This window comes from Patagioenas fasciata, chromosome 3 (assembly GCF_037038585.1).
Source record: "Patagioenas fasciata isolate bPatFas1 chromosome 3, bPatFas1.hap1, whole genome shotgun sequence".
NCBI lineage: Eukaryota > Metazoa > Chordata > Aves > Columbiformes > Columbidae > Patagioenas > Patagioenas fasciata.
Window position 1 is genome coordinate 109,343,009 of NC_092522.1, and position 26,705 is coordinate 109,369,713.

At 42.4% G+C, this 26,705-nt stretch overlaps 1 protein-coding gene across 1 annotated transcript; it reads right to left on the minus strand.

Annotated features, from left to right (window-relative positions):
• Positions 1-595: 595 nt before the first annotated feature.
• Positions 596-23,118, minus strand: YWHAQ (tyrosine 3-monooxygenase/tryptophan 5-monooxygenase activation protein theta). The gene is made up of 6 exons (XM_065833886.2): positions 22,961-23,118; positions 21,422-21,806; positions 5,758-5,881; positions 3,226-3,389; positions 2,752-2,847; positions 596-1,669 (listed from the first exon to the last, which is right to left on the minus strand). The coding sequence occupies exons 2-6, from the start codon at positions 21,713-21,715 to the stop codon at positions 1,610-1,612; spliced, it is 738 nt and encodes a 245-aa protein (XP_065689958.1). The 5' UTR covers positions 21,716-21,806; positions 22,961-23,118; the 3' UTR covers positions 596-1,609.
• Positions 23,119-26,705: the final 3,587 nt, after the last annotated feature.

Here is a 26,705-nt window from a genome sequence, read left to right on the forward strand (position 1 = left end):
TGATCTAAGGGGGAGAAAGGGGAAGAAAAACGAAAACAAGCAATGTATTACTACTAAAAGCTCCAAAAATTGGGGACAACAGTAATATTAAAAGCAGTCTAAGAACAACAGAAAGCAGGTTATGATGTGGCAGCACACAAACTAATGTTCTAGAGCAGGACAAATTCCTCTGCATTTCTAAACATGTAGCTGGAATACTGTAATAATAATGATGACCATCAGTGAAAAAATGCAACATGAGGAGAGATCGGAGAACTTAGTGAGATTATTAAAGAAAAAAGTATCATTTAGATAAGATTTGATTTGCTAGCCATGGAAGAATATCAAGAAATTGGCTATTTTTTCTTAGGTCATTATTCAGGTGAAGCCATTAGCTCGTAGATTTAGTTATTAAGAAGTCCACATGTCAGGTTAACTGAAAGATTATCCAGCATATTTTCATAAAATGCAGTGTTCAAATATGAAGCAAGTTCATTTAAGAGCAGACTTGTAAAAGTATGCACTAGATTTGAGAAAGACACTTTGAGCACAAGTTACTTACATTTAAGTTTAGCCCTTAAGTGATTACATGGAATTGTTACAAGTCAACAGTAAGTGGTTTATAAAATGTAATTTTATTTAATGTTACTTTGCTGTTACAGAGGGCATAACATTTTCACAAGGCTTTTTTGGGACTACAATCAATGATTAGCAACACACAATAGTGGTCCAAACTCTCTAAATAACAATCACTGGACAAACTTGACACCTTCTCACATGTGCACAAACCTGCATGGAAAAGTACTAAATTTTATACTTGGACATGTGAACTTCAATTGGTTTTCCCATTCCAGTGTATTAAGAAATGACATGCACTTTAGTCCGCCAAAAAGCACTGCCTGTACTCCGGCAGTAACATGCTGCTTCTAATACATAGTAAAGTGAATACCAGAACTACGAAGGCAGGAGTGTAAGTGAACTTTTATTGGGAAGGGCTATCAACTTAAACAGCAGCAACTGAAGATTAAGAGAAGCTCCTGTTTTTGAACACACAAGCTTCTGTATTACATGATACAGGAAGCAACTCAATTTGTCATTTTCCAAACTAGAAATGCTCAGCTTGATCTGGCCCAATACTTCCATGTTCCTACTGAAAAGAACACACAGTAGCGTGTGAAAGTCAATTATGGAAAGGAAACCCTGCAGAATAAGAAGGGAATGTGGAGAATTAAAAGCTAGGTGGAACACTCTTTAGTTGCAATTAACTACATTTTCATATCTTACTGTAATACAAAACACATTCAACTGGCAGGAACTGGTTCAGATTTGTTTTTAAATACCAGGTACACTTTAGTCTGCTACATAAGTGTTTGGAAGTTACTTATGTTTATATGAAATGAAGCTATTAATACTTTTCTACAGCAGTAACCGCACACCAGGAAGGCCAGGACAAACACAAATCAAGGAATGGAGTTTTCCCAAAGCTGCAGTGTGAAAAGACTATAAATTGATTTCCATACACATGGATGGGTTTTCTTTGCTATAGGAAATCCAAGTGGAGCTATAAGGAATGGAGACGTGTAAAAAGGTTTCTTGAGAAGGAAAGGGAGAATGACGCCCCACGTGCAGTTTAGTTTTCTGCACCTTCTGCAGCATCACATTCTTCTCCTGCACTGTCTGATGTCCATAACTAAAATGAAAAGAAAAACAGTGTCAGCTTTCAGAAGCTCAGCTTTACTTCCAAAAAGGGACAACTACCGACTGTATAGAAATGATAACGAGTTAGACTCAAGGATGTCTACAAAGTACCAGTGCACTGGAGCTGTACAACCCTGGCTTCCAGTACTTGGTCAGAGAGAGGCAACTGGAAACAGTTCCCCATGCGCAGGGCACAACCAGCCACGCACCTCAGGTATTAGAGGCCAAGCAGATAGTGTTCTGACCAGGCCCAGACTTGTGTGCTCAACAGCGAGCTATGTCACCCATCCTAGATTATTTGACAAGTCTGAATGGTAGCATCACAGGCACCATCAATTTCAAAAGCTGCAGTCTGAATCCAGAAAGTGGAAATTACCACTTTGGTTACTGAAGCTGAAGATTTTATAGTGCTAATAAAAGACATTTCTACTGAAGGAACATTGCAAAATAATAAATGTTGCTGTAACCTTAAATGCAGTGAATATCCAGAGAGGATAATCCCTAAAAAACTGCGTTAGTTACATGTTTTAATAGAACTTAGTGCTTCCATTAAGCAATTGTTTAAACAGTTAATCATTGTAATACATGCTAAACATGAACAGATTTAATTCTTAATGTATTGAAATTCCGGATCTTTTATTTTAAATGAAAATCAGGAAAATGAATAAAGCAAGCTGCACTGGATGTACAACAGGAAAGACGTTTTGTTTCTAAGGAGGTCACCAAAAAGTTTGAGTAAGCATCCGTGACAGATCATGGGTTACTATTTTTCAACTCCTCGTTTTATCTTGCACGTTAAAGATAGCTGAATGTACCTTCTCCTCCTCCACTAAAAAGGGCAGCAAACAATAAAGAATGTGAACTATCCAAGCTAGATTACACAGCATGAAGCTGCTTACATCAACTTATGCTACATTCAAACTAAGTTATGAAAATGTGTAGCAGGGCAAGTAGCCCAAATCAGTGCTATGTTTCGTGCTAGAGCAAAACAAAGGGTTTGTTCCATGACAAATTCTGTCCAACTAAGCTAATACATGGTTACAGAACCAGACAGCACATGAAAAGGCAACTTACTGTTAGGTTGTCTCTAAGCAACTGCATGATGAGAGTACTGTCTTTGTATGAGTCTTCGTTCAGTGTATCAAGTTCTGCAATAGCCTCATCAAACGCCTAGAATAATTAAACCATCTTTAGTCTTTCTGTTAACTGATCATTAAACAACCAGAAGCTAAACCCATTAGTAAAGGTAGCTTTAAAAAAAAAAAAAACAAGCAACATTACAGCAGTTCAGGTCATTAACTTCTGTTAGAAACAGAAGCATAATAAAGGCATAATAAAAGCTTGTCATGATGCTGAAAATTTAAGTCACATTGTAAATACAAACTGCTTGTACCCCATTAATCCCACTAACAATACGAGCTTGGAAACTAGATCCATTAAACAGGATCATTTCCTGCATAAACTCTATAAAATAATAGTTCATATTATTTTGAGCATAAACTCTCTTCTACTGTCCCTGCAGGCATACAGAAGGAAAAAGTAACTTACTGTCTTTGCCAGTGTGCAGGCAAGCTCAGGATTGTTGAGAATCTCGTAATAAAATACAGAGAAGTTAAGAGCTAGACCCAAGCGAATTGGATGTGTTGGCTGCATCTCCTTCTTGCTGATATCAAATGCCTCCTGATAAGCTCCCTGTGAATTTTCTATTGTTTCTGTTAAAAGAATAAGAAACATTAAGGTTTTGGGTTAAGATAGGACTACTTAAAGTACTCCATCAGTAGGACACTGAACAGTCCTCTATTTAAGCCCACGCTTAGCAAAACACTGCACTTACTTTGATCAAGGTAATGATTTCAAACCCGTTTCAAGTACAGCTGCCACAATGACAAAACACAGGGAGCAAATTAAGCTACTACAGAGCAAAGGTATTCAGAGAGATACACAGAAGTTAGTAAATTCAAACATCCAAGATGACTATATTACTTCAATGGCCTTTGATGCTTTAAGTACAAAAAAAAATTGGCCCTACTTCTTCTTGAGGAAGTTTGGAAGGCACGTTCTGCATGTTCCTGACAAACTGAAAGTCTGCCTCCAAAAATCAGGTGTAGAAGGGTCAAGACAAAAAAACCCCACAAGGTTGTGCCCAAAATAACTGGGAGAAAGACCACAGAGAAAAGCGGTTACCAGGCCAGGGTGAGTACTTTAAGAGTGCTACATACAGTCTATTCCAGATTGTCTTGTGGTAGATAATCAAAGGGCCAACAGCCACCCTAAAGATGCCTGCAGAGTGGAAAGAGACTGCAGAAAAAGGCCATTGTCAGAGCTCAGAATACAGCTCTCCTAGGGAGCTAATGCCATAATTGCTCTAGAACATGCTGGAAAAAAGAGTTTGTTAAGTAAAATCTGTTAAGTATTCAGAAGAGTCACAACACACAGGTGGCTTTTTTGCAATTCACACTGTAAGGAGTGCTAATGGCCTAATTTTTGTTGAAAACAAGTGGAAAAAGGCAAAAAACCCCTAGCAAACACAGCAAATAGGTTAGCTTGTAAGTATATAAAATATATTTGAAGCTGAGAAAGTAAAGAGATGCTCAGACGCAGAACTTCAGAAAAGCTTCAGGTAGAACTCCTAGAAGTTTGTGAGAAGTCAAGCACAAAATATATGCATGGTGTTACACGTAAGCTGTAACTCCCCAGCAAAACACTAAAATCTGCTAGTAAGGCTGTCACTCCCTCTTCTCCAGTAAGCACTCGTATCAGCCTGCATATCACTTCAAATGCCATCTTTTTAGCCAAGACAAGCAGGTATTTCTCTGCTCAGACAAGCCCATATATTTATAACTGTTGCTTGAGACAAAATATAAACCAGATTATCTTTGTGAAAGCTAAAGACAAGTTGTCTCTGCTACACTTGGACATGCTGTTGTCATTGAAATCAGACAAAGGGTTAAGAATTCCTGAAAGCAATGCATCAATGCAAAGACTTTTCCTCCATTTTGTATATTTTCATCTTTCCATTTAAATGCTCTTACATTACACGGACACTAACAAAGCCTTTAAGTGACAATCAGCTCTGTCCTCCCACTTTGCAATTCAATCGGTTTAAGCCAGCCAACACTGCCAGATGCTGACCATGCCCAACCCAAAGGGACAATCCCTGCAATGCTCTGCCTGCTCCAACAGTCCGTCTCCCTTCTGTGTCCAGTCATCGTTCCAGGACTAATTTTAGTTTATTACGTAGAAATGTATCACTAGTTTATGCCACAATAAGAGTTTTTAGCATCGCAACAGTACCCGGGCACCTTGCGAGACAATTCTAATACTTAATTCAATACATCCTCTGAAAAGAGATTTAAAGTCCTCCCTAGATGAGCTTCCTGAGGTACTCAGAACCACCTATGCACATGTTCTGACTTCCAGGAATGTTCTACATTCTCAGGATGTCCAGTAAAGGATGTCAGCTGTAAAGCTTTCCAGGCCTTTTGTGCTGGATCCAAAGGGTAAACTAAAATTACAGGAACAGTATTATTCCAGTGAATATAAATCACTTCAAGAGTGCAGCTCACACTTCTTTGGATAGTGTACTGACCTACTAATTTTGTTGCTTCTTTATAAACTTAGGTGACTACCATGAAGTCTGCTTCACACTGATACAATTAAAACTTATAGATCAACAGGACTCCATCATGGAGTAAAAAAGGTTATAGAGATCTCTTTACTTTTCCTCACCAACTTTATTTTAGTACAGAAATACAAATAACATTAAATATGTTAGGAGACCTTCACCGAAATTTTTTCCAGAAATCCTGAATAAGCATTATGGAATGACTATCCAGAAATTTAGGACAGATGACAAGAACATCAGCTAAAATTCCATGGCATACTATGCTTAATGTCTGTTTAGAATTTTACTCTCCATCTGTATGAACACTGGAGATTTCCAATTGAAATGTATTTTTTCCCACTCAGTTAACTCAGGTGAATTCAGAACAAGTCACTTGCACACGCTTGTTCACCTGCCCAGGGCTGAAAACTGAAGTTCATTGGCTATTAAAAGCCTGAAGACCACAAGGTACTCACGTTTTCTGTCATCACCACATGCAACTTCAGCAAGGTATCGGAAGTAGTCTCCCTTCATCTTCAGGTAGAATACCTTGCTCTCTGGATTAGTTGCATTAGCTATTAAATACTTGTCCAACAGCTCCTGAAATAACAACAACAAAAGACATTTACATATACTGTTGCATTTAAGTTCAATGTAGTTTTTAAAGAATCACAGAATAGTTTGGGTTGGAAGGGACCTTCAAAGGTCATCTAGTCCAACCCCCTGCAATGAGCAGGGACATCTTCAACCAGATCAGGTTGCTCAGAGCCCCGTCCAGCCCAGCCTTGAATGTCTCCAGGGATGGGGCATCGACCACCTCTCTGGGCAACCTGGGCCAGTGTTTCACCACCCTCATTGTAAAAAATTTCTTCCTCATGTCCTCTCTCCAGAAAGTTTGGATGGACTCAAATGTTTGCTAGAAGGAAAAGAAAAGTTTTAAGAGCATTTTGTATAGATGCACTCTTATTTAAGCAAACTGTGTAAAGGCACAAAGCTAGAGAGCGCACTGAGATGATCAGTCAGACATCTGATCAGACTAGACTGCAGAAAAAGTACCAAGAAAAGGGTTACTACTGTGTAGTTTCAAGACCAAGTTTAGTTTCAGGATATGCATTTTCATTTCAAAAACATCGTTGCAAATACATAAGTTTTTACTGGAAAAATTAAACTTTATGCAGAATGTATCAAAGCTATTTATAAATAAGAACTTATTCCCACTTCACAGGAGAAAAAAGAAAAACAACTCTGCTATTTTTTTGTATAAGTTGCCTTAATTAGACTTGTGATAAGGACTCTCCAGCTCACCTACCAGAGAGCACCAAGGACTCTTAACCCATGTAGCTGGTAGCCAGCCCCACCAAACCGTGCCAGCCCTTGGCTGGGCAGTAACCACCACTCCTTCGTGTTTGCTGCTCCTGGAAGAGCTGCACAGAGCTCCCACACGCCCTGAGCTACTGCTCACAGCTGCCCCTGCTCACAACTCTCCTACCTGATCACCAGAGGGATGGTGAAAGGTTTAACAACCCTCTGGCAAGAGGAGATAAGTCTCTCTCCAAGGCTGCAAGGCCTCCTAGCACTTTTGAGACAGGGGTGAAGGTGAAGGAGAGAAGAGGCACAGAATTCTACCCCAGGAAAGGGGGAACTTCAGAGATCTGACAAGGAGGAGAACAGCTCCTGGCTGACCTCTTTGTCCCTGAGCCCCGGCCATTTCACCCAGCTCACTACCACAGCCCACCCATGTTCTCTGGAGTTGACAAAAGATGTGAATAAGTTCCAACACACTCAAGGAAACCCCATGATACTGAGCGCAACTTTACACTAAGAATTTCAGTGATAAAGATCTGCATTCAGTTACCTGGAAAATAAACAGGTCATAAAAGCAGTAGAAAGTTTCCACCAAGCTTGCAAACCGTGGCTAGTTAAGTAAGATTTCTGTTACAGGAACGTGTATCCAAATTCACAAAGCAGCTACGAATAAGATGTTTAAGGAACTGTAAGCTTTCAGGGCAAAAACCCTTAGCATTTTAATTAGCGACTGCAGCACTATAATCAAAACGAGCTAATTTTAGACACGAATCTACTCGCTATGCATACCATCATACCATTATTACTTCCTTTAATAATCAACAGTAGCACAGCAATCCAGCTGAAAGCATTTACTCATTCCAAGTCCATTTGAGGTGTTGGCAACTATTCTAAACCGACACTTGTAGTCGGGTACTTCCAATTGGGTGAAAAAAGCATTTCTGCATCCACACAGTGTGCTTAGCATGGATGCAATATTGCATACAGCTCCACAGACATGTTCCCTTCAGAGATTCCCTCCAGCCAGGCATTAACAACAAGTAAAGAGTTACAAGAGCTCTTACTGCCACCCCAGAGAAGGCAGTGGTAGGGTTACATACCGAGCCTGACATACCCTTCCACTTACCAAATCAGAAACAGACATTTTTAGGACTTTCTGTAAGGCTAGAAAACCACTGCCAAAGACTAGACACTGGTTAGTATGGCTTAGGGTTAAGTAGAGGATTTGTCTAATGGTTTAACAGTGAAGTATGCCAGGGCTTGAGCAAGCATTTGAATGGTACACCTCACTGGTGTTACGGAAAAAGAAGCAACACCTTAGGTATATTTTAAAACAAGAGTTAAGACATAGTAGGCAGATTGATAATACAATCCCATATTAATAACTGTTATTTTGCATGAGTGATTCCCGTATTACAAAGAGTTATTCCCACCTTACAGGTTTCTGCAATGAGTAAAACTTCACATTTTGGCTCAGTGTTTTCCTGATGCTTTTCTCCCATGACAGACGTCAATGCCAGCCATAAAAGCACAACGCTACACAAACCAGTTTCAAGTCTCAGAGATGATAATTCAGTAATCTTAAATTGAACACCGAAGTTACATTTTACAAGAAACTGCCCAGAGTGATGAAAGTTGACATGTAATACACTCGAGTTTAGAAAGGTTCCTTAAATCAGTCATAATCAAAGAGTAACTACCAGCCTCTAAAGCAATCCTAAGGTTGGGATTGCATTAAACAGAGATGTGATTTATCTGTGTCCTCAAATTAGATGTGAAAAAATATGCTAGTCTAAAAATCACTGACCAGACAAAGAAAAACACCTTGTATAGGATTTAAAACCAAATATTTGACAAAACTCTACCTTCATCCTGAAGGTGCTGCCTCCAATACGCAGGTTTGAAAACTAGTGGTTTAGTGCAGATTTCCAAGAAACATAGAGAAAAAAAGTGGATGCTGGGAGTGAACTATAGTTTTTCAGACAGCGGTGAGTGGGTTTATGTACACTGTGTTATTTCCCAGGCGCCCCTCAGCTGAAGGAGCTGAGCTGCCCTGTCAGCAGCTCCCACTCCCTGTTCCTCTCCAGGGCCCCAATCCTACCACAGCAGACAGTACAGCAGAGATCTGTGCCTCTGCCAGTCAGGGTGGAACATCCTCGTTCTGGACTTTATGTACCCGGTTTGGGTTTTTTAGTAGCCTTAAGTGGAACAAGATCTCATTAAGGATCAGGTAGGATAGAAGAGAATATAAACAAGGTTTGAGTAAAACTAATTCTTTATCTAGCCAGGTGTTATCTTTCAAATCAATAATGTATTTGGTGCATTTAGTGAGCCATTCATCTCAGGACATCATCATTGTTTCTTGGAAGGCATCTTACCCTCCCTCTAACAGACAAAATGTTCACGGGGCAGCGAGAGCAGGCAACACAGTAAGCTCAATGATTTACTTTACTGTGTTGTGAGTCAGTAATAGCCAGGATAACTCAAGATTTCCTACATCTGTTCTCTGTCTTTCCCCACTTGGGCTTTTCCACCTTTCCATCTGACAGCAGGCAGCCAGGAATCCTCATCTGAAACATCAGCTGACAGGAAGCAAAATGAACAGAGGCAGCCTGAGCAATGAAGCAGACCTCAGCTAACCTCCAAATTTATTATGATAAATTTCACCTAAAGAGTGACAGGCACTGCCACAGGTGTGATTCTGTGATGAAGTCAGCTAACACAGCAGGCTGCCATCCATGTTCACACACACCAGACATGCCCACCATTTCTTTTTTGGTCAGGGAAAATTATGTATCAAAATACAGTTCCCACCATCATAAAGAATTGCAACAGTTGTTATCACCTTCTAAACCAAGACCTGAACAACCAGCAACTACATGCTCTACAATGCCAAACACACCTCAGATGCTGCCATGAAAAGACACAAGATGTTCAAGCTGCTGGCCTGCCCTGGTGACTCCCAAAACCACGAGTAGTAGGAAGACGCAGGAACCAAAGCTCTGTCCTCAAGCTGGTCCCTTCGTGTCCTGGTGCAGCTCCATTAGAGCAGTTTGCACTGTGACACTCTGTGGTTGGTATCTGCTGCTGCCCCCACACTGATACGCTTTTCTCAAGTGGTACACAGGTCCTCCTGTAGCGTGACAGGTTTCCCCACCCACTTCTCATTAGTGTTGCTCATCCATCTCAATTTATTTCTACCTTCACAGTGCGCTAACACTCTTGCCATGCTAATAGCATCATATTCTCATATACGATATTCTTTCCCCTCCTACAGACGGCAGACTTATTTACTTATCTATTAAAGAAATGCCAGCAACAATGGGCTACCAGTCCCTGGACGAGATCCACAGCTACCTGAAGGAGCACTGGGGAGCAGCCTATGGACCTGGCATCAGTCTACTTCCTCGCCCTTTAAAGCTGAAACTTTATTTTCTTTAATTTTTCCTCTCCATTGGCAGACTTACTCATTTACATGCCAAGAGAAAGTTACATTTCAATTGTGGTTTTGTATCCCTTTCCAGTTCCACGTTTGTTCTTTCCCAACTGAGTACCCGTCCGTTCTTAGTCTCTTTTCCCCTCTGCTTAAGCAGGAACGAGGGCTGGACACGTGGTTGTAGCATCAGACCACTGCAATTAACCTGAGCATTGTCTGCTTTCAACACTTCCCCATTATTTCAGCTTTATGAAAAGCAAGTCCTAAAGCAATATACCAGACGTATCTTCACTTGAAGTGCCTGATGCAAACAAAGTAGCTCCCTGAAGACACAGCTCCTTCATAATTATTTGCTGAGTGTGCATCCAGCCAGCTTCTCCTTACATACACCATGCACATATCCATCCCCTCCAATTCACGTACTGGTCCCACTCCACATGTGCTGTTACCTGTTTTCAGGACAAGCCGTTCTTTTAAAAGCTGACAACAAAGCAAGAAGTCCCACCAACCTCTCCCCATCTAAGCCTATTTTAAAAGGCAAGCCTGACAGAGACATCAAGTTCAACCACAACATACACTAAATATTTCTGTACTATTTAACTATGTGGTAGGTTCAAGTGGCAGAAAAATACCACCACTATCTGACCTGTGCTGTTCTCTCTTCCCACTTATTCAGCTATAAAAAAATTGACAGCAAAGATGAATTAAAAGAAAAAAAAAAGAATATCAAATTGACCTTTGAGCTGCCTTCAGCACTTCTGCCATTTAGAACTGGACTTCAGTAAGAAAAGCAAATACATAATTCTCAGCATAAATTCCAACACCATTAGGTAATAGATATATTCTTCACATTTATCCGTTCAATACGAGAGGATGAACATGAACCAGGTCAGCTCCCGAGATTATCTACTGATCACAACTAGTCTAAGGTCAGTTTTCAAAGCAAGCTACAGATATATCACATGCCCAGGTACAGACAAAAGTTCTCAATGTGGTAAACTGAAGTAACTCAAAATATTTGCAAAGCCACCATTACTCAGATGTCAACACTTATGACATGTTTGAGTCACATCACCAGCACCAAGGTATTTAATGTTATGATATCAAAGGACCGATCTACACTGCCATTTGCATTTCTCACCAACTTAGTATGGTGTGTCATTATCGTTGCTCCACCAGAAGGAAAAAAAGTAAATATAAAAGCAACTATCATAAGCAGCAATGCTCTCCAGAAGATTGCCCCAAAAATATAAACCGGTTAAGCTGTTGCATGATCCTTAGCAAGGCGTGCGCTGATGTTCATAATTGCTGGCACAGAGTCAATATAAAGTTGAATTTTCAAGTCCGACTGTTCCAGCAATATTCTTGAGCCTAAAAGGCCCATACATCTTACTTCAAGTTGTTTAAAACACTTCATTCCAACACCATCTTTCATCTTGTAGGCATACAATTTTAAATGCTAGTCTTTAAAAACAAACATCATAACAGTTTGTGGGAAGTAATTCGTATTTGCAGGTTTTAGTAACTTAAGGGAGAGTCCTTTGCTGGACTCATATGACACAAAAACATCTAGAAAAAAGAATATGCAATAGTATTATTCCTTTTTTATACAAGATCAAGCTAATCAATATCAGTGCTTTTAATATAAAAATATTTTATACTCTTCCTCACCCCATGATGGAAAAAATTCAATGATAAATCAACTATTCAGAACCTCTCTGCTGTCCAAGTGATGGTCAGATCTGCCAGCAGAGGAGGTGCTACCATTCCACAGATTGTCACAGATCTTTCAGAGACCAGATTAAGGTTTTCTTGCCATTTCCTAGGTGTTCCTTCCCTTCCTGAGGTGACACTGAATGTTCCCTATTTTGAGCTTTAAAGACTTTTTTTTTTTTTTTTTTAAGGGAGTATTGAAGCTAGCCACCAGAACAGATGTTACATGCGTGACAGCAAGGAACTCTGACTACTTAACATTGTACTTGCTCGTAACAGCACACACTTTTTGGCCAAACCCCACAGAACTAAATGGTCACATGCAAGTGAAGACCCTGTTTCAAAACAAATCTATTTTGAGACAAGGTTCCTTAAAAATAATGCACATGCACAGAGTGCAAGTCAACACCACTTCTTTTAGCAAGTTAACTCACCACCCTGAACATGGATTCAATGTCACAGTCTCATCTAGAAGCTGAGCAGCTTGCACCCAACAGACACACTCTGCAGTGTGTGACACTACAGAAATTCAGCCAGAGCTGCAGCGTGCAGAATACCTGGAAAAATTCTTCAGTCTCAAGTACTTCTGAAGGTCCATCCAGGTCCTATATGAGAAAAATCACCTACATGCAGCATACAGGGAAATGGTTTCCACCCTAACTGTAGTCAAAAAGTAAAGCTAAGAAGTTGGTGAGGCAGCTCAGAACAACACACTCCTTTAATACTAACTGTTAAATGATAATTTAAACACATTAGATGTTCCAAAGTGTTTGACAGCACAGATGATTGGTGTAGGCTCAGACCCTTCAATAAGGCTTCTACTCACAAATGACTGCCTGCTTTAATAGTCTAGTAAATTGGCATTAAGACTTTTTGACTATTTCAAGTCTAATCAGTCATTCCAAAGTCCACAGTATGACTCACTGCAACTTAGGTGTGTTTTAACATTCAGTGGTTGTTTTCTTGACAGGAAAGGGAGAGTCCCCTGCTGCAACAGTAAGATCACTTTACTTTCAAAAGTGTAATTCAGCAGAAGTAAGTTCTTCACCCTTCTGGATTCAAGCTCTATTAATCAACTTCTTTTGGAAGAACATTAAATAGTCTTCATATAGACCTCTTAAGACCATTAGTATTTCAGTTTATACATTGAGGAAAATATGTGTGCGCCTTTCCAGAAATGGCATGGCCTTAAGATAACCTGATGAAACACTGTCAAAAGCAGAGACAAACGTACCTGGCATGGAAACGGAGAGGGTGACCTAATTTGTCTTTTCCATTTGGATCTGAGTCTTGGTCTACATAGTTTTAAAAACTGGCAGTCAATATTTAGGATTGGCCCTGAATGAAGTATCTGGAATCGCACTTAACAGACACATTGGAAGCCTGAGCTGCAGCACATCTGCCCACACTATTCCCACCTGGGGCTGAGATTAATTTCATATAGAATTTACATTCACCAGTTACTTTTCTCCTAAAACAGAAGTTAGAAAGTCCTGTGGTCCCCAAAGGACTATGTAAGGCAGGAACTAGAAGTGTGTGGAAATGCAAGTTCTCATTTCTATAGATTTTCAGACAAAAAAATTTAAATAAATATCAACAATCCAGCGCAAGTTAAGAATTATTCAAGTTTTTACAGAAAAGCCTGAAGTTTTCAAGTTTCCCTGTGCCAAATGTAGAAATGAGTCTTCAAACAAAAGTAATTACCCTTTTTAATAACTACAATTTTTTGCTGAAGTAATGGCCATACAACAGTCAAAGGCTTTCAAGAAAATTTTCTTGGTATCAAACAGGTTTATCTCAAATTGATTCTACCTAACATTCCTCCACGGTTGCATTTTCTGTATTTCTAATACCTGAAAATATGTTATTTTCCTCTTTGTAAACATGCATTATTGACATCGAACTCTTCAGAATCCTGACTGCCTACAGTTTCTTCCAGCATCCTCCATTTGTGATCTTCCATAATACAATAGAATCAAACAAAGAAGTCTAAATTTGCATTTTAAAAATATTTCTATGCTCTGCAGCTATCAAAGCCCTGAAGGTATGATTAAATGATTGACTGAGATATATCTAGACTAACAATACTCAAAATGAACAACAGCAAGAAGGAGTTATGTGAGTTTAAGGTACTTTGCCCTCATTCAAATAAACTATTTTAAAGCCAGCCTTTCACCTCTGGAGGGCCTAGAAGTTTCACTTGCCCCAGTTCTGCTCTGTTCAGGAGCCCTAGATCAGAGGCTTGTGACCCCCCAGATCCAGAAAGATAATGAAACAGATGCACTTTCTTCCCGTCACTTAGTGCAGCTGAAAGAGCCCTTTGCACTGCTCAACTTCACCTTGAAGGAAACCCAGCAATTATTTCATTCAGTGTATTAGGAATGTGCCAATAATTTGTTATTCTGCAAATGAGACAACCTATAACAATGAAGTCACAAAAACTACAAGTCAACCTTTTGGATAACCTTGTTATAACAATTTCTCATAGCAAGTGAAACTTGACTTTCTTGCTAAGGCCCTGCTACCTACTTTCATTTTAAAAAAAATCTGCTCACAAGAATCTTGCAAAATGTATTCAACTTCAGAACAGAACTTCCTGCAGAAGTTTTATCCAGGAAATATGAGGCTGGAAGTCAGATAAAAATGTATGTAGTGTATTCAGAAAATCTATTATCAGGGCAAACGGTAAGATTTTCGTTTCCAGAGCCTAACATGACTCCTATATCCATCTACTTTAGTTGATGGATCACATAAATTAAATGACAGAATAAATGTTGCTAGAACAAAGAATCAACTTTTATAAATGTCAGAAACTGGTAAATAAAACCCTTGATTTTTTTAACAAAGTAAAAGAAAGAAATAAGCAAAATCACAGCTAATTCGGGACTTCCTAATTCATAGGTCTTTACATCTGGTGTTTCGGTGGGTCCACATACGTGTGATGGGTTTCACAGCATGTGAAACTCGGCACTTAAATTATTTTTACTGACTCCCATGTCTAAGTGCCCAGTACACATTAACTGTTATTCAGATGTACAGAGTGAATTAGCAAATTACAAGCTTACAAGTCAGCTGTATGCTCAACTGGAATGTTCTGATGTTGGTTCTGACAACCTGGGAAGCAGAAAGGACAAGGAGGAATCTGTAACCATCAGGCCAATTAACTCGATAGAGATCTATGGACTAAGTGCCTCCAATGTAGTGTTCAGGAACAGTTTTACTTACCTTACCTAGTTAGTCCATGACACAATTAGCTTCAAGTTTATGGTCAAATACAAAAGCACTAAAACAGCAACTAACATCTAGGGGCACTAGGCTGTCACTCTCAAAAAGTATAAAACTAAAAAAGGGGCAAGAACTACACAAATAAGAAAACACTGATTAATCAAGCACGCACCTTCGCACTTTTACCAGCCCTCCCTCTGCCATTTACTGTACTTCCCACAAATCAGGTATCTCCCATCACTGAAAACAGAATACCACGCTTTTGCACCCATGCAGAAATGGGTACAATCTACTGCTTTAATAAGGTGCTGAACAACCCCAATTTGTGTCATCATAAAGAAATCAACCACTAATAAATCTTCAAGCTCGACTGTTTTCTTTCTTCATCAAGTTCTGTCTCTCTGATACATAGCCTTCTACGTTTTATTCAAAAAGGTGCTGATCATATTAGTATCTAAGGTAGTAGAAATGCCTGCAAGACAACTGTCTAGCAGGTAAGCATGACAGTGATTTACAAAACCTGTTAAAAGCTTCACTACATTAGCAGAAAAACGGAATTTGTGTCTTTGTTGTCAAGTTCCACCTACTGGGTACATCCTACTTTCTCAAGGCCACCAAAATAGCAACCATGTACATTTAGAATTATTAAATTTCCTCGAATACAAGTGGACTGACAGATAGTATAGATGGAGCTCCTTAATACCCCTGACTACAATCAGGCTAGTTACTCTACAGTTTAACCTCATTAAAAAATTGATATTGACACTGGAGACAGATGAGGCTTTGGCCACCCCATTCTCAACAGCTGGTCACCTGTATCAGTATTATCATTTCCTATTTGCAGTGACTCCACATCCTACTTCTCACAGGATGTTACCATTCAGGACAGACCTTGCAGAGCTGGTAGGAGCTATGACTTTGCAGAAGTGCAATTCTCTGGTGGTCATTTCTTAAGCTTTTAAGACTAGACAAGCCATTTATATTCAGGTTTTTCTAGTTCCAACAGACCTAAGTTAACCCTATTCTCAATTTTACATCAAGATGGAGATATCCACGCACATCCAATCAGTGATCTAAATTCATTCCAGTAGCTTCTGGAAAAGAAAAATGACACCGCACACACAAATAACATAATGGCACGAGTTTTCAGAACCTCAGACAGAAAGAATACCTTGCTGCCATTTATCTTGTATCCTTCACTAGCTTGCTTGGACATTTTAGAAATTCAGCATCCAGTTGTAGACGGAGGTGGCAGCAAGCAATGACTGCATGGGATGGAGGCCTCAGCTACCAGCAGAATTCTTCAAACTACTTTTAGTTGAGCTTTAACAGTTTTCAGCCACCTCAAGAACCTCTGCATTCTAGGATTTGCTTCTGCAAGTGTCAGTCCCTTCTTAGAAAAGGATTCCATTTTCCTTGCACAAAAGTGTAGTACTGCAGCAGCAGATTCCAACCAAGGAACCAAAAACTGATGTAAGAGAAAGTAGAACTATGAATAAGTCAAGTTCAGAACGTGAATTTAAATTTAAGTTTCACGCATATTAAACTAGAAAATATTAATGCATTAAGTTCCACAATTCTTATCATAACTGTGTTGAACATTTGCTAGAAGTTGTGCTAAGAACACAGAAGAGAATCAACTCTCTCTCCACATACTACCTTTCATCAAATAGATGACTTATTTGAAATTAACACCTTAATTTAATATTCATTCCACAATTCTGGATTTGCCGAGAGGCAGCGTTCCCAACCTAAGGTCTGGCTTTGAGTCACGAAGCAGCTAGTCCTTTTAGTCTTACTTTAAAAGGATGAGTCAATAGCATTTGCTTTCAATTTACGAAAGGTAAAGAAAGTGATAATCGAAATGCCGTCCACCAAAAATAGGAAAGCAGAGAAAAAGGATTCACAAGACATGAAACTCTAGTAAATTGTTCATATAGCAGCATCAAGAGGATGCTTACTGAATCTGCCAAATTTCTGCATGTAAATAAATATAAAGATTTCCATCTTTGGTAGGTCAAATGTAAAAGTAGGGAAAAAACAGGGCTATGGTCAAAGCTTATTCATCATCTGACACGAGACAGATTCCTCATGTCAGTTAAAGTATCTGCTGCTGCAAGAAAATACCAACTTCACTTTCAATGAAGCTATGAACTTGTGGTGTTGAAAAAAGCTGCTTTGAACCTTACTTTCTAGTATGGAGATTTTTTTTGTTTAAGTGATTAACCTTAGAACTACATCTACAAAATCAATAAAAATCAGCAATAGACATACATTTTTGCTCTTGTTTTTATTAGTATTTATTGTTTCTTAATTACGCAAAGCAAAAGTAGTAGTAACGCTGCAACCTTCAGGGGGGAGGAAGGAAGGAAGGAAAGGGGAGCTGGCAAGAGCAGCACACTAATACACGCTTTCAACAATTAACACTGCAATCTCACAGAAGATCAAACGTTTACATGCACCCTCTCAACCTTGAGACAGTAAAAACTGAAATAAGATACACCTTACAGCTCACGACTATTTCATTGCAGGCACTGCTGCAGGGTACAGCACAAGTCATGTTACTGTTGGTCCATTTTTAAACGTTCATGATGCCCTTGCTCATTTCTAGAAAACTAGACACAGTGCACTGTAAAGCTGTTCACAGAGGACACTAAAAATAGATGTTTGGAAACAACTGAAAAGACTCATATATGTAAGTTTTCTAAGCAAAAGCTTAAAAACATTAAAATAAACTTTTAAGTTGCAGCTAGAGACATGAGGAATAAGCAACCACCAAGATACAGTTGTTTCCAAGACCAATGATTTTAGCCATTGCACCTTCATAAAGTTTTAAACTGTGGGCAAGTAGTTACCAAATCTCATCTCTACTGGTCTGTGAGGAGCTTCAACAACATCAGAACCTAGAAACTCCACATATGCAGAGTCCTACAAATAATACATGGAAAAACCCTCAAGTTGCAGGTGGAGAGTGAACTGCTCCCAGGCAAGGGCTCGTGTCCCTCCTTCACACTATTTCTCTCCAAAGAATGAAGAAGATTGAATGCAACATGAGTTACCACTATGCAGGGGGACTGAGGCTCTCAGAAAACCCAGCAACTGGATCTGCTCCCCTAAAGAAGTTCCAATTCAGAAGATACCTTTTTAGAAAATTTGATGTCACTGAACAGCAGGGTATATATACAACCAAGATTGTACATTCCATCTTCAAACTTTTACATGTTATTTCACTAATTACATGAAAGTTGCTGCTGCACTCATCCCTTCTATGTTATCTATTATCCCCGTCTTGAAATCACTCAGAGAATAAAAAGAAACATGAACTTCGTGCTCAGAGTATATGAAACAACACAGTCCAACTTTACCTTGAAAAAACAGCTAAGTTGCCAACCTATTTCTTTATTCAAGGACAAGAGAGTTTCAAGAACAGTTTCAACTATGATTCATAAGGGGTGATTCAACATTAATTTTCTACGTTGTCAAAGAATTAGTCAATCAATACAGGGACTTCAATAAAACCTCCTAGTGTACTTTTCAAATAAAAGATTCACACAAGATATTTGACAAAGTCATACAATTTCTTCATTAAAGAGCTACTCCCAGAAAAAAGGTTGATCATTTAAATTAACAGTTAAAAAGGGTTCAGATCACATCAACCCCTACGTGCAAGATAGGCGGTTAAAGAAATGTCTTCACCCCTTGGCACGACGGAATATCTTACTGTGACCACTGATAGTGGTTGTATGCTAATTAAATGATTACTAGAAGTTTTATTTTTATTTATGTATCTTTGTATATATACCTATATAGATATCTCAAGATAATAACTACTAGAATACATACATCCAAAATTAAGTTCCTTATCAAACCATGCCCTAAAACAACACTATACAGGCTTGAAACATTATTTACAGGAAAAAAAGTAAATGCAGATTCAGTGTTGTTGCCTTTTAAAATCAAAAATTACCAGTAGTTTGTAATGCTAGCACAAGTATTGCCAAATGAAGGTTTCTATAACAGCAGATATACTTCACTTTGAAAAGCTCTGCCAAACCAGTAATAAAAAAAAACCTTTTGAAAAAAAACTGTTAGTAGTATGACTAACAGCAGTCACACTCCACCCAACGCATCCACCCTTGCTAAATCCAATTACTCCAGATGACAAGCAACCTTTCCATACTACTTGCCAGCAGTTGTTTCTGTTTAGCTCCCTTCCTAGAATTCAAAAAGCATCTCTGAGACTCACCTTAAGAGATCTAAATACGCTACAAGCAGTTACTGTAGTATTAGTAAAGAAAAAATTATCAAAGGACGAGTCAAAACCACTTTGTGGCTCAGCTTTAGGAAACCTGTCCTTTGTAGTGCCTGCACATTGTGAGTTCCAACAGCTCAGCTGCTGACTCACGGGTCATAGGAGTGGTAGCTGGAGGAGAAAAGGGAGAGAAGCAGAACAGAGCGTAACTGGACATGGCCCTCGGAGGAAGAGCGGGAAAAAAAAAAAAAAAAAAATCGGAAGGCCTGCAGCAGATAGCTGGCATCTCCTGCCAAAGGAAGGCACACCTTGGCCAGCAGCGCAGAGGAGGAAAAGCAGGCACAGCTGTAGGTTTCGGTCCTCACTACTGCCTGTTGCCTTCCAGGCCATCGCCGAGAACAGAGAAAGACTGGAATGCAGGCACAAAATTGTCTAGCACAGGAAGATCTTGCTCTTCCTACATCAGCAGTTTGCATTAGCTTGCCTACCAGGCTACCTGCTGTCCACCATTTGATGAGACTGGAATAATTTCAGTATAGACACTCCGTGAAATGGCTCGCTACCTTTATCATCCAGACACGTTCAATCCCTCTGCACGAGCACGAGCTCCCTGTCAAAATGGCACAGCAACCGAAGTGAGATTTTATGCCTTTTATACCTCCTCCTTAGGAACTAGATTTGGTAGAAGGACAGAGGGAGATTAAGAAGTCTGAAGAGTGAGCTTTATGTTGAGGTCCCAAGACATTATTCCTGAAGTGGGACACTGAATAGAGGAGATCGAGAGCAGTGACAAGAGGACAAGTGCTGGCACCCAGTCACACAGGTTCTAGTGAAATTCTTGTCACAGGAAACAGGAATCAGCGCCCTAAACAAGTCACATCATTTTCACAAAGGTGAAAGTTTTACAACTTAACTACACTTATGAGTCAAAGGAATTAACCCAACTGATTCACTAAGCTAATAGATTTCCAAATGATTTTTCAAGCAAAGGTAACTGATTTTGACTGATTTAGAAGAAAAAAAAATATCTGGGTGGCAGGCAACATGCAAGGAAGCCTGTAAGTATTTTCAAAACCACCCAAAGAGGTACTCCCTTGTATGTGAGCCAGAACACCTAATCAAGAAGCAAATTCAGTTACTTCCAAGCCAGTCAGCTTCAAATTCAGGTCTCTGAAAACAATCTAGAATACATTTACCTCAAAATTATTTATTTCTTTGTAGACTTCTTCTTCCTGTTCTCAGGTTAGCAAAACTGAACACACACAAAAGAAGCGTAACAAAGAGGAGAAAATAAACCGCTGAAGATTACCCGCCACACAATTACTATTGCATTACGGACATGCAGCTTCCTGCAGCCACATCTCCCTGGTCACGTAGAACAGGGTCCAGCAGCCTCCACGCTGCTGACACGCGTCTCTTCAGCTCCCACTACAGCGCAGCGCAGTTTCGCTATTGACAGCATCTGGAATTCTGCCGCTTGTACAGAAATGTACTCCTGGGCTTTGATACATGCTTCGGGTGTCACGCCTGTCTTCACAACTTAGTTTTACATTATTCCATAATTACTGCAAATTCACCTTAAAGATTCCCCTGAGAAGTCAGTTTGGATCTGACAAAACCCATTTCTACAGATCTTAATTTCCCGTCTTCCACACAGGTGTCTTACTTTATAAAACCATATTTTATATTAAAATAATCTTCAAAACGTCTCTTAAAGACCCCTTGAGAGTATTTTTCTTCATGAGAAGTAAACGAAGGGCGCACCCAGTTACTTTAAAGGCCTTAACAGGTTATTAGTTCTGATCTGAAGAAATAAAGAGGTTTTCTCATTTTCTTTTCAGCTTATCTAATAGACAACCTTACTAACCACAGCAAAAACAAGCACGAAGCTAAATTCCTTGCATCTCTGCAACTACCTCACAGAATACTGCATATGGATCACTCCATCCAAAAATGTACTCCAAATATACCCTCAAAATTGAGCATGTATCTCAAATACCTCTACACATATGGGGCTGATGATCTTCATCCTCACAGTAACCCACACAACAGTTGCAGAAGTTACTGCACTGACTCCCCCTATCCAAGCATAATAGTTCACATTATATTCCCCAGTCAAGTTCCCAGTCTTATTCTCCAGTACAGAAGCACAACTTATCTTAAAAGAATAAAATAAAAACACAGAAGAAAAAAGGAAGTCTCCACTCACCAACACAGTGGTGCAGATGGACCTGAGCTCAGACTCCACCTTCTCCCGATAGTCCTTGATAAGCTGCATCTTCTTGTCACTGGTGTCTGTCTTCTGCTCAATGCTAGAGATGACCCTCCAGGCAGAGCGCCGCCCCCCCACTACGTTCTTGTAGGCCACTGAGAGCAGGTTGCGCTCCTCGTTGGACAGCTCGGCACCTTGCTCAGTTACTGCCTTCATGCAGGTGGCCATATCATCGTAGCGCTCAGCTTGCTCAGCCAGCTTGGCTTTCTGGATCAACTCGGTTTTATCCATGGTGGCTGGCAGTGGGGCAAGAGCAGTATAGTAGCAAAGGCAGGAGAAGCTGGCAATGTCACACTATCAAAGCAAGAATGCACCTCACGACCTGCCAGAAAGAAGACAGTAACCATGACGCTGGCATAAAGCATGACATAACATGATCTTACACCACTCCTCGCAACCCACAAAAAAAATCATGGATCGCAGCGAGCCCCACCTCCCCTTCCCCACCTTCAGGTGCTTCCCATGGCAAGACAGACAGCAGCATTCTGCCCTTCCATGCAGGGTCACGGGGAGGCACTTGTCTCAAGGGTCCCCCTCATGGGAAAGCACGGCCTAGAAACCCAACTGGGGAAGGCACACTCAGCGCCAGCCAAGGGACAGCAGCCTGCACACCAAGCGCTGGAAATAGCTATTTTTCCATCAGCACAGACTTTTTGTCCTCACACTGCTCTCCCTCCTTGCCTTATGTGAACGTACTAACATATTGTCTACCGGCGGCCTGGAGGAGGACACACCACCACCAGCCAGCCTGGGGACCCTTGTCCAAAGCCCCGTGTGCCACAAGCCCTGCAAGCGAGAGGTGAAGAAAGGTGGATGCCCAAGCCAGGACAAGCGGGGAAAAAACAAATGATAAAGGATCGAGCCGAGTTCGCAGCAGAGGAGGCACATAAGGGGCTGTAACCAACGGGCTGGCCGAGCGCGCCCGGGATCCGCCTCCCTCGGGCGCCCGCGCTCCGAGCGGGGCCGGGGGAGCCCGGGGCGGGCGGGGCGGGGCGGCCCGAGGACAGCCCGGCGGCACAGGCCGCTTCGCCTCCTGGCGGCGGGGCGCGGCGGGGCCGGGGCCTGTCCGTGTCCGCCTCCCTCCGGCGGCTGCGGCGGGAGTGGCCGCAGCTCCGGCCTCGGAACGCCGACCCTCGCCGCGGCGGCCCCGCACTGCCGGCGGGGGAGCGCGGCGGCCGGCGGTGGGTGGGGTCTCGGTCCCGGGGAGGGCGGGGGCCAGGGGCGGCCGCGTCCCCAGGGACGGCGGGGGGCGCGGGGCCGGATGGCGGCCGGCGCTGCCCCCGCGGCGGCAGGGCGGAAAGAGGAAGCCGGCGGCCCCGCCGGCTGCGAAATGGCGGCGCTGGATGGCTGCGCCTCCCGCTCCCCGGGGCTGCCGAGCGCTCCACGCCGCGATCACAAAATGGAGGACGCGGCGGCAGCAGCTGGCAGCGGCCGAGCGGAGCGGCGCCCGCCGCCGGGACGCGGCACCGCGCTCACCTGAGTCCGCTGCGCTAGGCCGGGCCGCGGGCGCCACCCGATCGGCTGCCTCGCTCGGGGCTGTGGCAGAGAGAAAGAGCCGCTCCCGTCTCCGGCGAGAGCCAGCGCTAAAGGGCGTTGGCACAGGCAAGCCTACCCGCTGCTCAGCCCGCGCCCACGCGGCCAATCGCAGCCTGGCCTGCGAGCCCGGCTCCGCCCCCCCGCTCCCAAATAGCCAATCCGAGCAGAGCGCGCTGCCGCGGGGGCGAGCACAGGCAGGGCACAAGCTCGGTTGGCCCGTGGGCTGCGGCTGGGGCCACGGGGTTTCCTCCAATTAGATCCAGGGTGAGATGACGTCACTGTCGCCATGGTGATGCTGCTACAACCCCCCCCCTCCCCCGCTCCCCTTCTCCGGCAGCGCGGCCCGGCCGCGGGAGGGAGCGCCCCGGGGGAAGGTGCCGGCCGAGGCGGTGCCGGCGGCGGGGCGGAGGGGGCGAGGAGGCCTCAGCGCGTACGTCGGCGGCCTTACACCGCCCGAAGGGGCAGCGGCCGCTCTTCCGCCTGCCGGCGGCCGCGCCCTCGGCCCGCCCCTCCCCTCGGCCGCCGGCGGGCGGGAGCTCCGGCAGGAGCCGGGCGGGGAGCCCGGCCCGGCGGCCGCGAGTGGACTGGGTATGTCCGATGCCGGCCACGGGGCTGATGCGGAGGGGACGGACAGTTCCCAGCGCGCCTGCCCGCGGCCGGGGCTCGGCGCGGCCTGCCCTGTTCTGTCGCTGCTGTGCCCCGGCCCGGGGGGGCGGCAGCAATTTCATACTCTGCTCCTGACACATTTTTTTTATTTCCCAATGGCAGGTTCTGAAAAGCCATTTTCAAGCGAGCGTGTCAGCGCTCGGCCCCTGGGACAGGGGTGACAGAAAAGCGTTCCTGGAGAGTCCGCATTCCCGAGGCCGTGTGCAGGGGGAGGCAAGAATTTCAGATGAACAACAGTCAATATATTCACTTTCCCCCCTCCCCCTCTTGATTGCACCTTTATTTTCAAGAGGCCAGAGATAAGATGGACACAGACTGGAATTTTAAGCCCGTACTATGACATACAGGTAATAAAATGTTATCCACCAATTAGCAGATAAACACGAGGCACCTACTGCTGTCCGTATGTCCCGAACGCTGACTGAGCGGGTGCAGGATTGTGTCTGCACTCAGGCTGCCTGGCTCCCTGAGCAAACAGTGGGTTTGTGCTGTTTGTCCCAGCGTTCAGCATACAAAACCCAGGCGTGGATCAAATGCATCGGGTCTGTCAGGGCTCATCAGTCTAGTTCAGGTTCTCTGGTGTCGTTGTGCAGCACTGAGTGTCTGCATGAAGGGATGAGATTTCTCACCTTTGCTTTCAGCATCACCAAATATAGTCATGCTGAGGAACTTCAGCATCCAGATGGGATGATGAATTCTCTTAATCAACCCCAGGATGTTATTGTCTCAACTCATAAAGCTCTTGATCTTTGTTTGGACTGGGACTGGGATTATGTATGTGGAAATTTCATCTATGCTGTGAACAAGTCATTCTCTTTGTCATTAGAGTTTGGGAAGCGTTCTGTTATTAAAAAGGACCTATTGATAATACCCGTTTCAAAGTTAATGAAACTTTTTCTGAAAGCATTATGGAAATTTATTACCGTACCCCAGAAATTACTGTCTTGGTAACTTGCTACCATTTAGATTGCCTTTTTAATCTTCTTTGTCAGTAGGATACTCTGTCATTTTCACCAGAGTCCTGAATTATTATCTTCATTTACACGTTAGAGAAAGACTAAAATTGACCAATTGTGCAACAAAACGTTTTTTGATTAACATCATGTCTGCATCAGAGATAAAACTAACCATTCCACCTGTATGGCATGGATGAGCAGGTTTTATTTGAGGAAGGACAGCTGATCTAACCGAGGCCACCCCCTCAGAAATGGGGAGGACGTTAGGATTAGCCTCATGCAATTTAAATCACATCTCCCACCTACTAAGAAGTTGCATTAAGAAGCACAGAACCACCTTAAAGTTGGGAAGTGCTGGGCACAGCAGATCTGTGTGCACAGAACTGTGAGATGAATCAAGACTTAACCGCACGCGTGATGTAGAGTCTGATATGCTTGTGCAGAGCAGCTGCGTGGCCTGAGCGTCCGGCTTCAGAGCTACAGTGAGCGGCAGCTGTGCGCTTTGCGGGTTTGGATCCTGTGGGCTTATGTGCCTTAAGGCTGCACTGTGATATGTTTTTTAATCACAAAGCCGTAATCTTGTTTTCCCAGAGGAACCCTATTGCTGAGTAGGAATGTTGTTCTTTCAGGAGCTTTTAGGAGAGCAGGCTCAAATAATTTGTTGTGTTTAGTTTAGCAAAATAAAGGTTAAGAGGAGATTTGATGTTGTCTCGAAAGGAGGGTAGACGACATGGATGTAGAATTGTTATTTAAATGGAAGACAAATGTGTGTAAAATGGGCGTTAATTAATTTAGACCATGAATTAGAAGATTTGGAATTTTCAGAGCAATGAGGCTGTGTAAAAACTTCCCAGTGCTGAGGGCAGAAAGCCTGGCCGCTTTGAGAGTGGAGCCTGATCAATTTGTAAAAGTGCTCATGTGATGTAGTTGCCTGAGTAGCAGGAGACTAAACTCCAGAAGCTTTCCAATTCTATGTTTTCAATTTAATGTTTCTTTTATTGCTTATTCCATGTAATGAACAGTTTACTGCATAGCATTATCCTTCACTGAATAAAAAAAAAGTAATTTCCTTTAGAGCGTTTCAGGAGTGCTATCATCCTACTAAGCATTAATGACTTTACCCTTGTCACACCATTATGAAATGGTTGGCATTATTTTGTCTTGTATCGAGGAAATGAAAAATATCAACATTTGTAGATACCTATATGGAGAAATGTAAGACCTCAATTTCCAGAGGGCTAAGTACTAAATCATAGAGCTTCATTTCCAGGGCGGCAAATGCTTTATGCTACTCAGCATGTACTGAAAGTCCACCTACCACTGACTTCAGATGCACCTACTCACATTCAGCATCTTAGCAGCTCACACCACAATTTACTCAGTTGAGGTGTGGGAGAAAAGTGAGGATTAATGCAAATTCCTTAGACTTACACATGAACTTTAGGACAGAGTTAGAATCCAGTTTTCCAGAGACTCAGTTATTTGTCGTAACTGCAAGAGTCTCCTTTCTTTTTTCCAGCAGAACCCGTCCCCTCCATCACATGCTTTTCATCTCTGCAGCAAATAAGGTAGAGATGGTGCAGCCAGCAGCTTCCTTCCCAACAGTCTGCACAACAGCTACGTGGCAGGTCAAGGTAGAATCTCACAGAAGAGGCACATAGCACAGCGAATTAAGGAAAATGCAAACCAAGAACCCCGAAAGCAGACTTCTGTCATGGGATTTACACCGACTGCCACTGAACATCAGTATGACTGAGCTCTTTGGGTCCACAGCATATTCCTGTACTGTATGAAATAGCTGTGTCGTGGATAGTGGTAGAAAAACTCACTCATTTTGTGTCCTGCCTTGAGGAGGATGGAGATTCTTTACAACTAGTCTCGTGTCTATTTGCTTCATGATGAGGGAACATAGTTCTAAAGGCCCTGTGTTCTGGCAGTTACAGGACTTTTCTCATTTCCTCGGAAGCCACTTCTTGCCCTCCTCTTTGTCTTATTATCTGCACCTTAATTTACATTGCTATCCCATCTCCTCCCCTTCTGCATCCTGCCCTCTGCTCACCTCC

Coding starts and splice junctions, on each gene's coding strand:
- YWHAQ (XM_065833886.2), bottom strand. CDS start 21,715: ATGGATAAAACCGAGTTGATCCAGAAAGCCAAGCTGGCTGAGCAAGCT. Junction 3,390..5,757: donor ATGTGGTGATGACAGAAAAC/GTGAGTACCTTG, acceptor TTCTTTTAACAG/AAACAATAGAAAATTCACAG. Junction 1,670..2,751: donor TGCTTAGAGACAACCTAACA/GTAAGTTGCCTT, acceptor TTTTCATTTTAG/TTATGGACATCAGACAGTGC.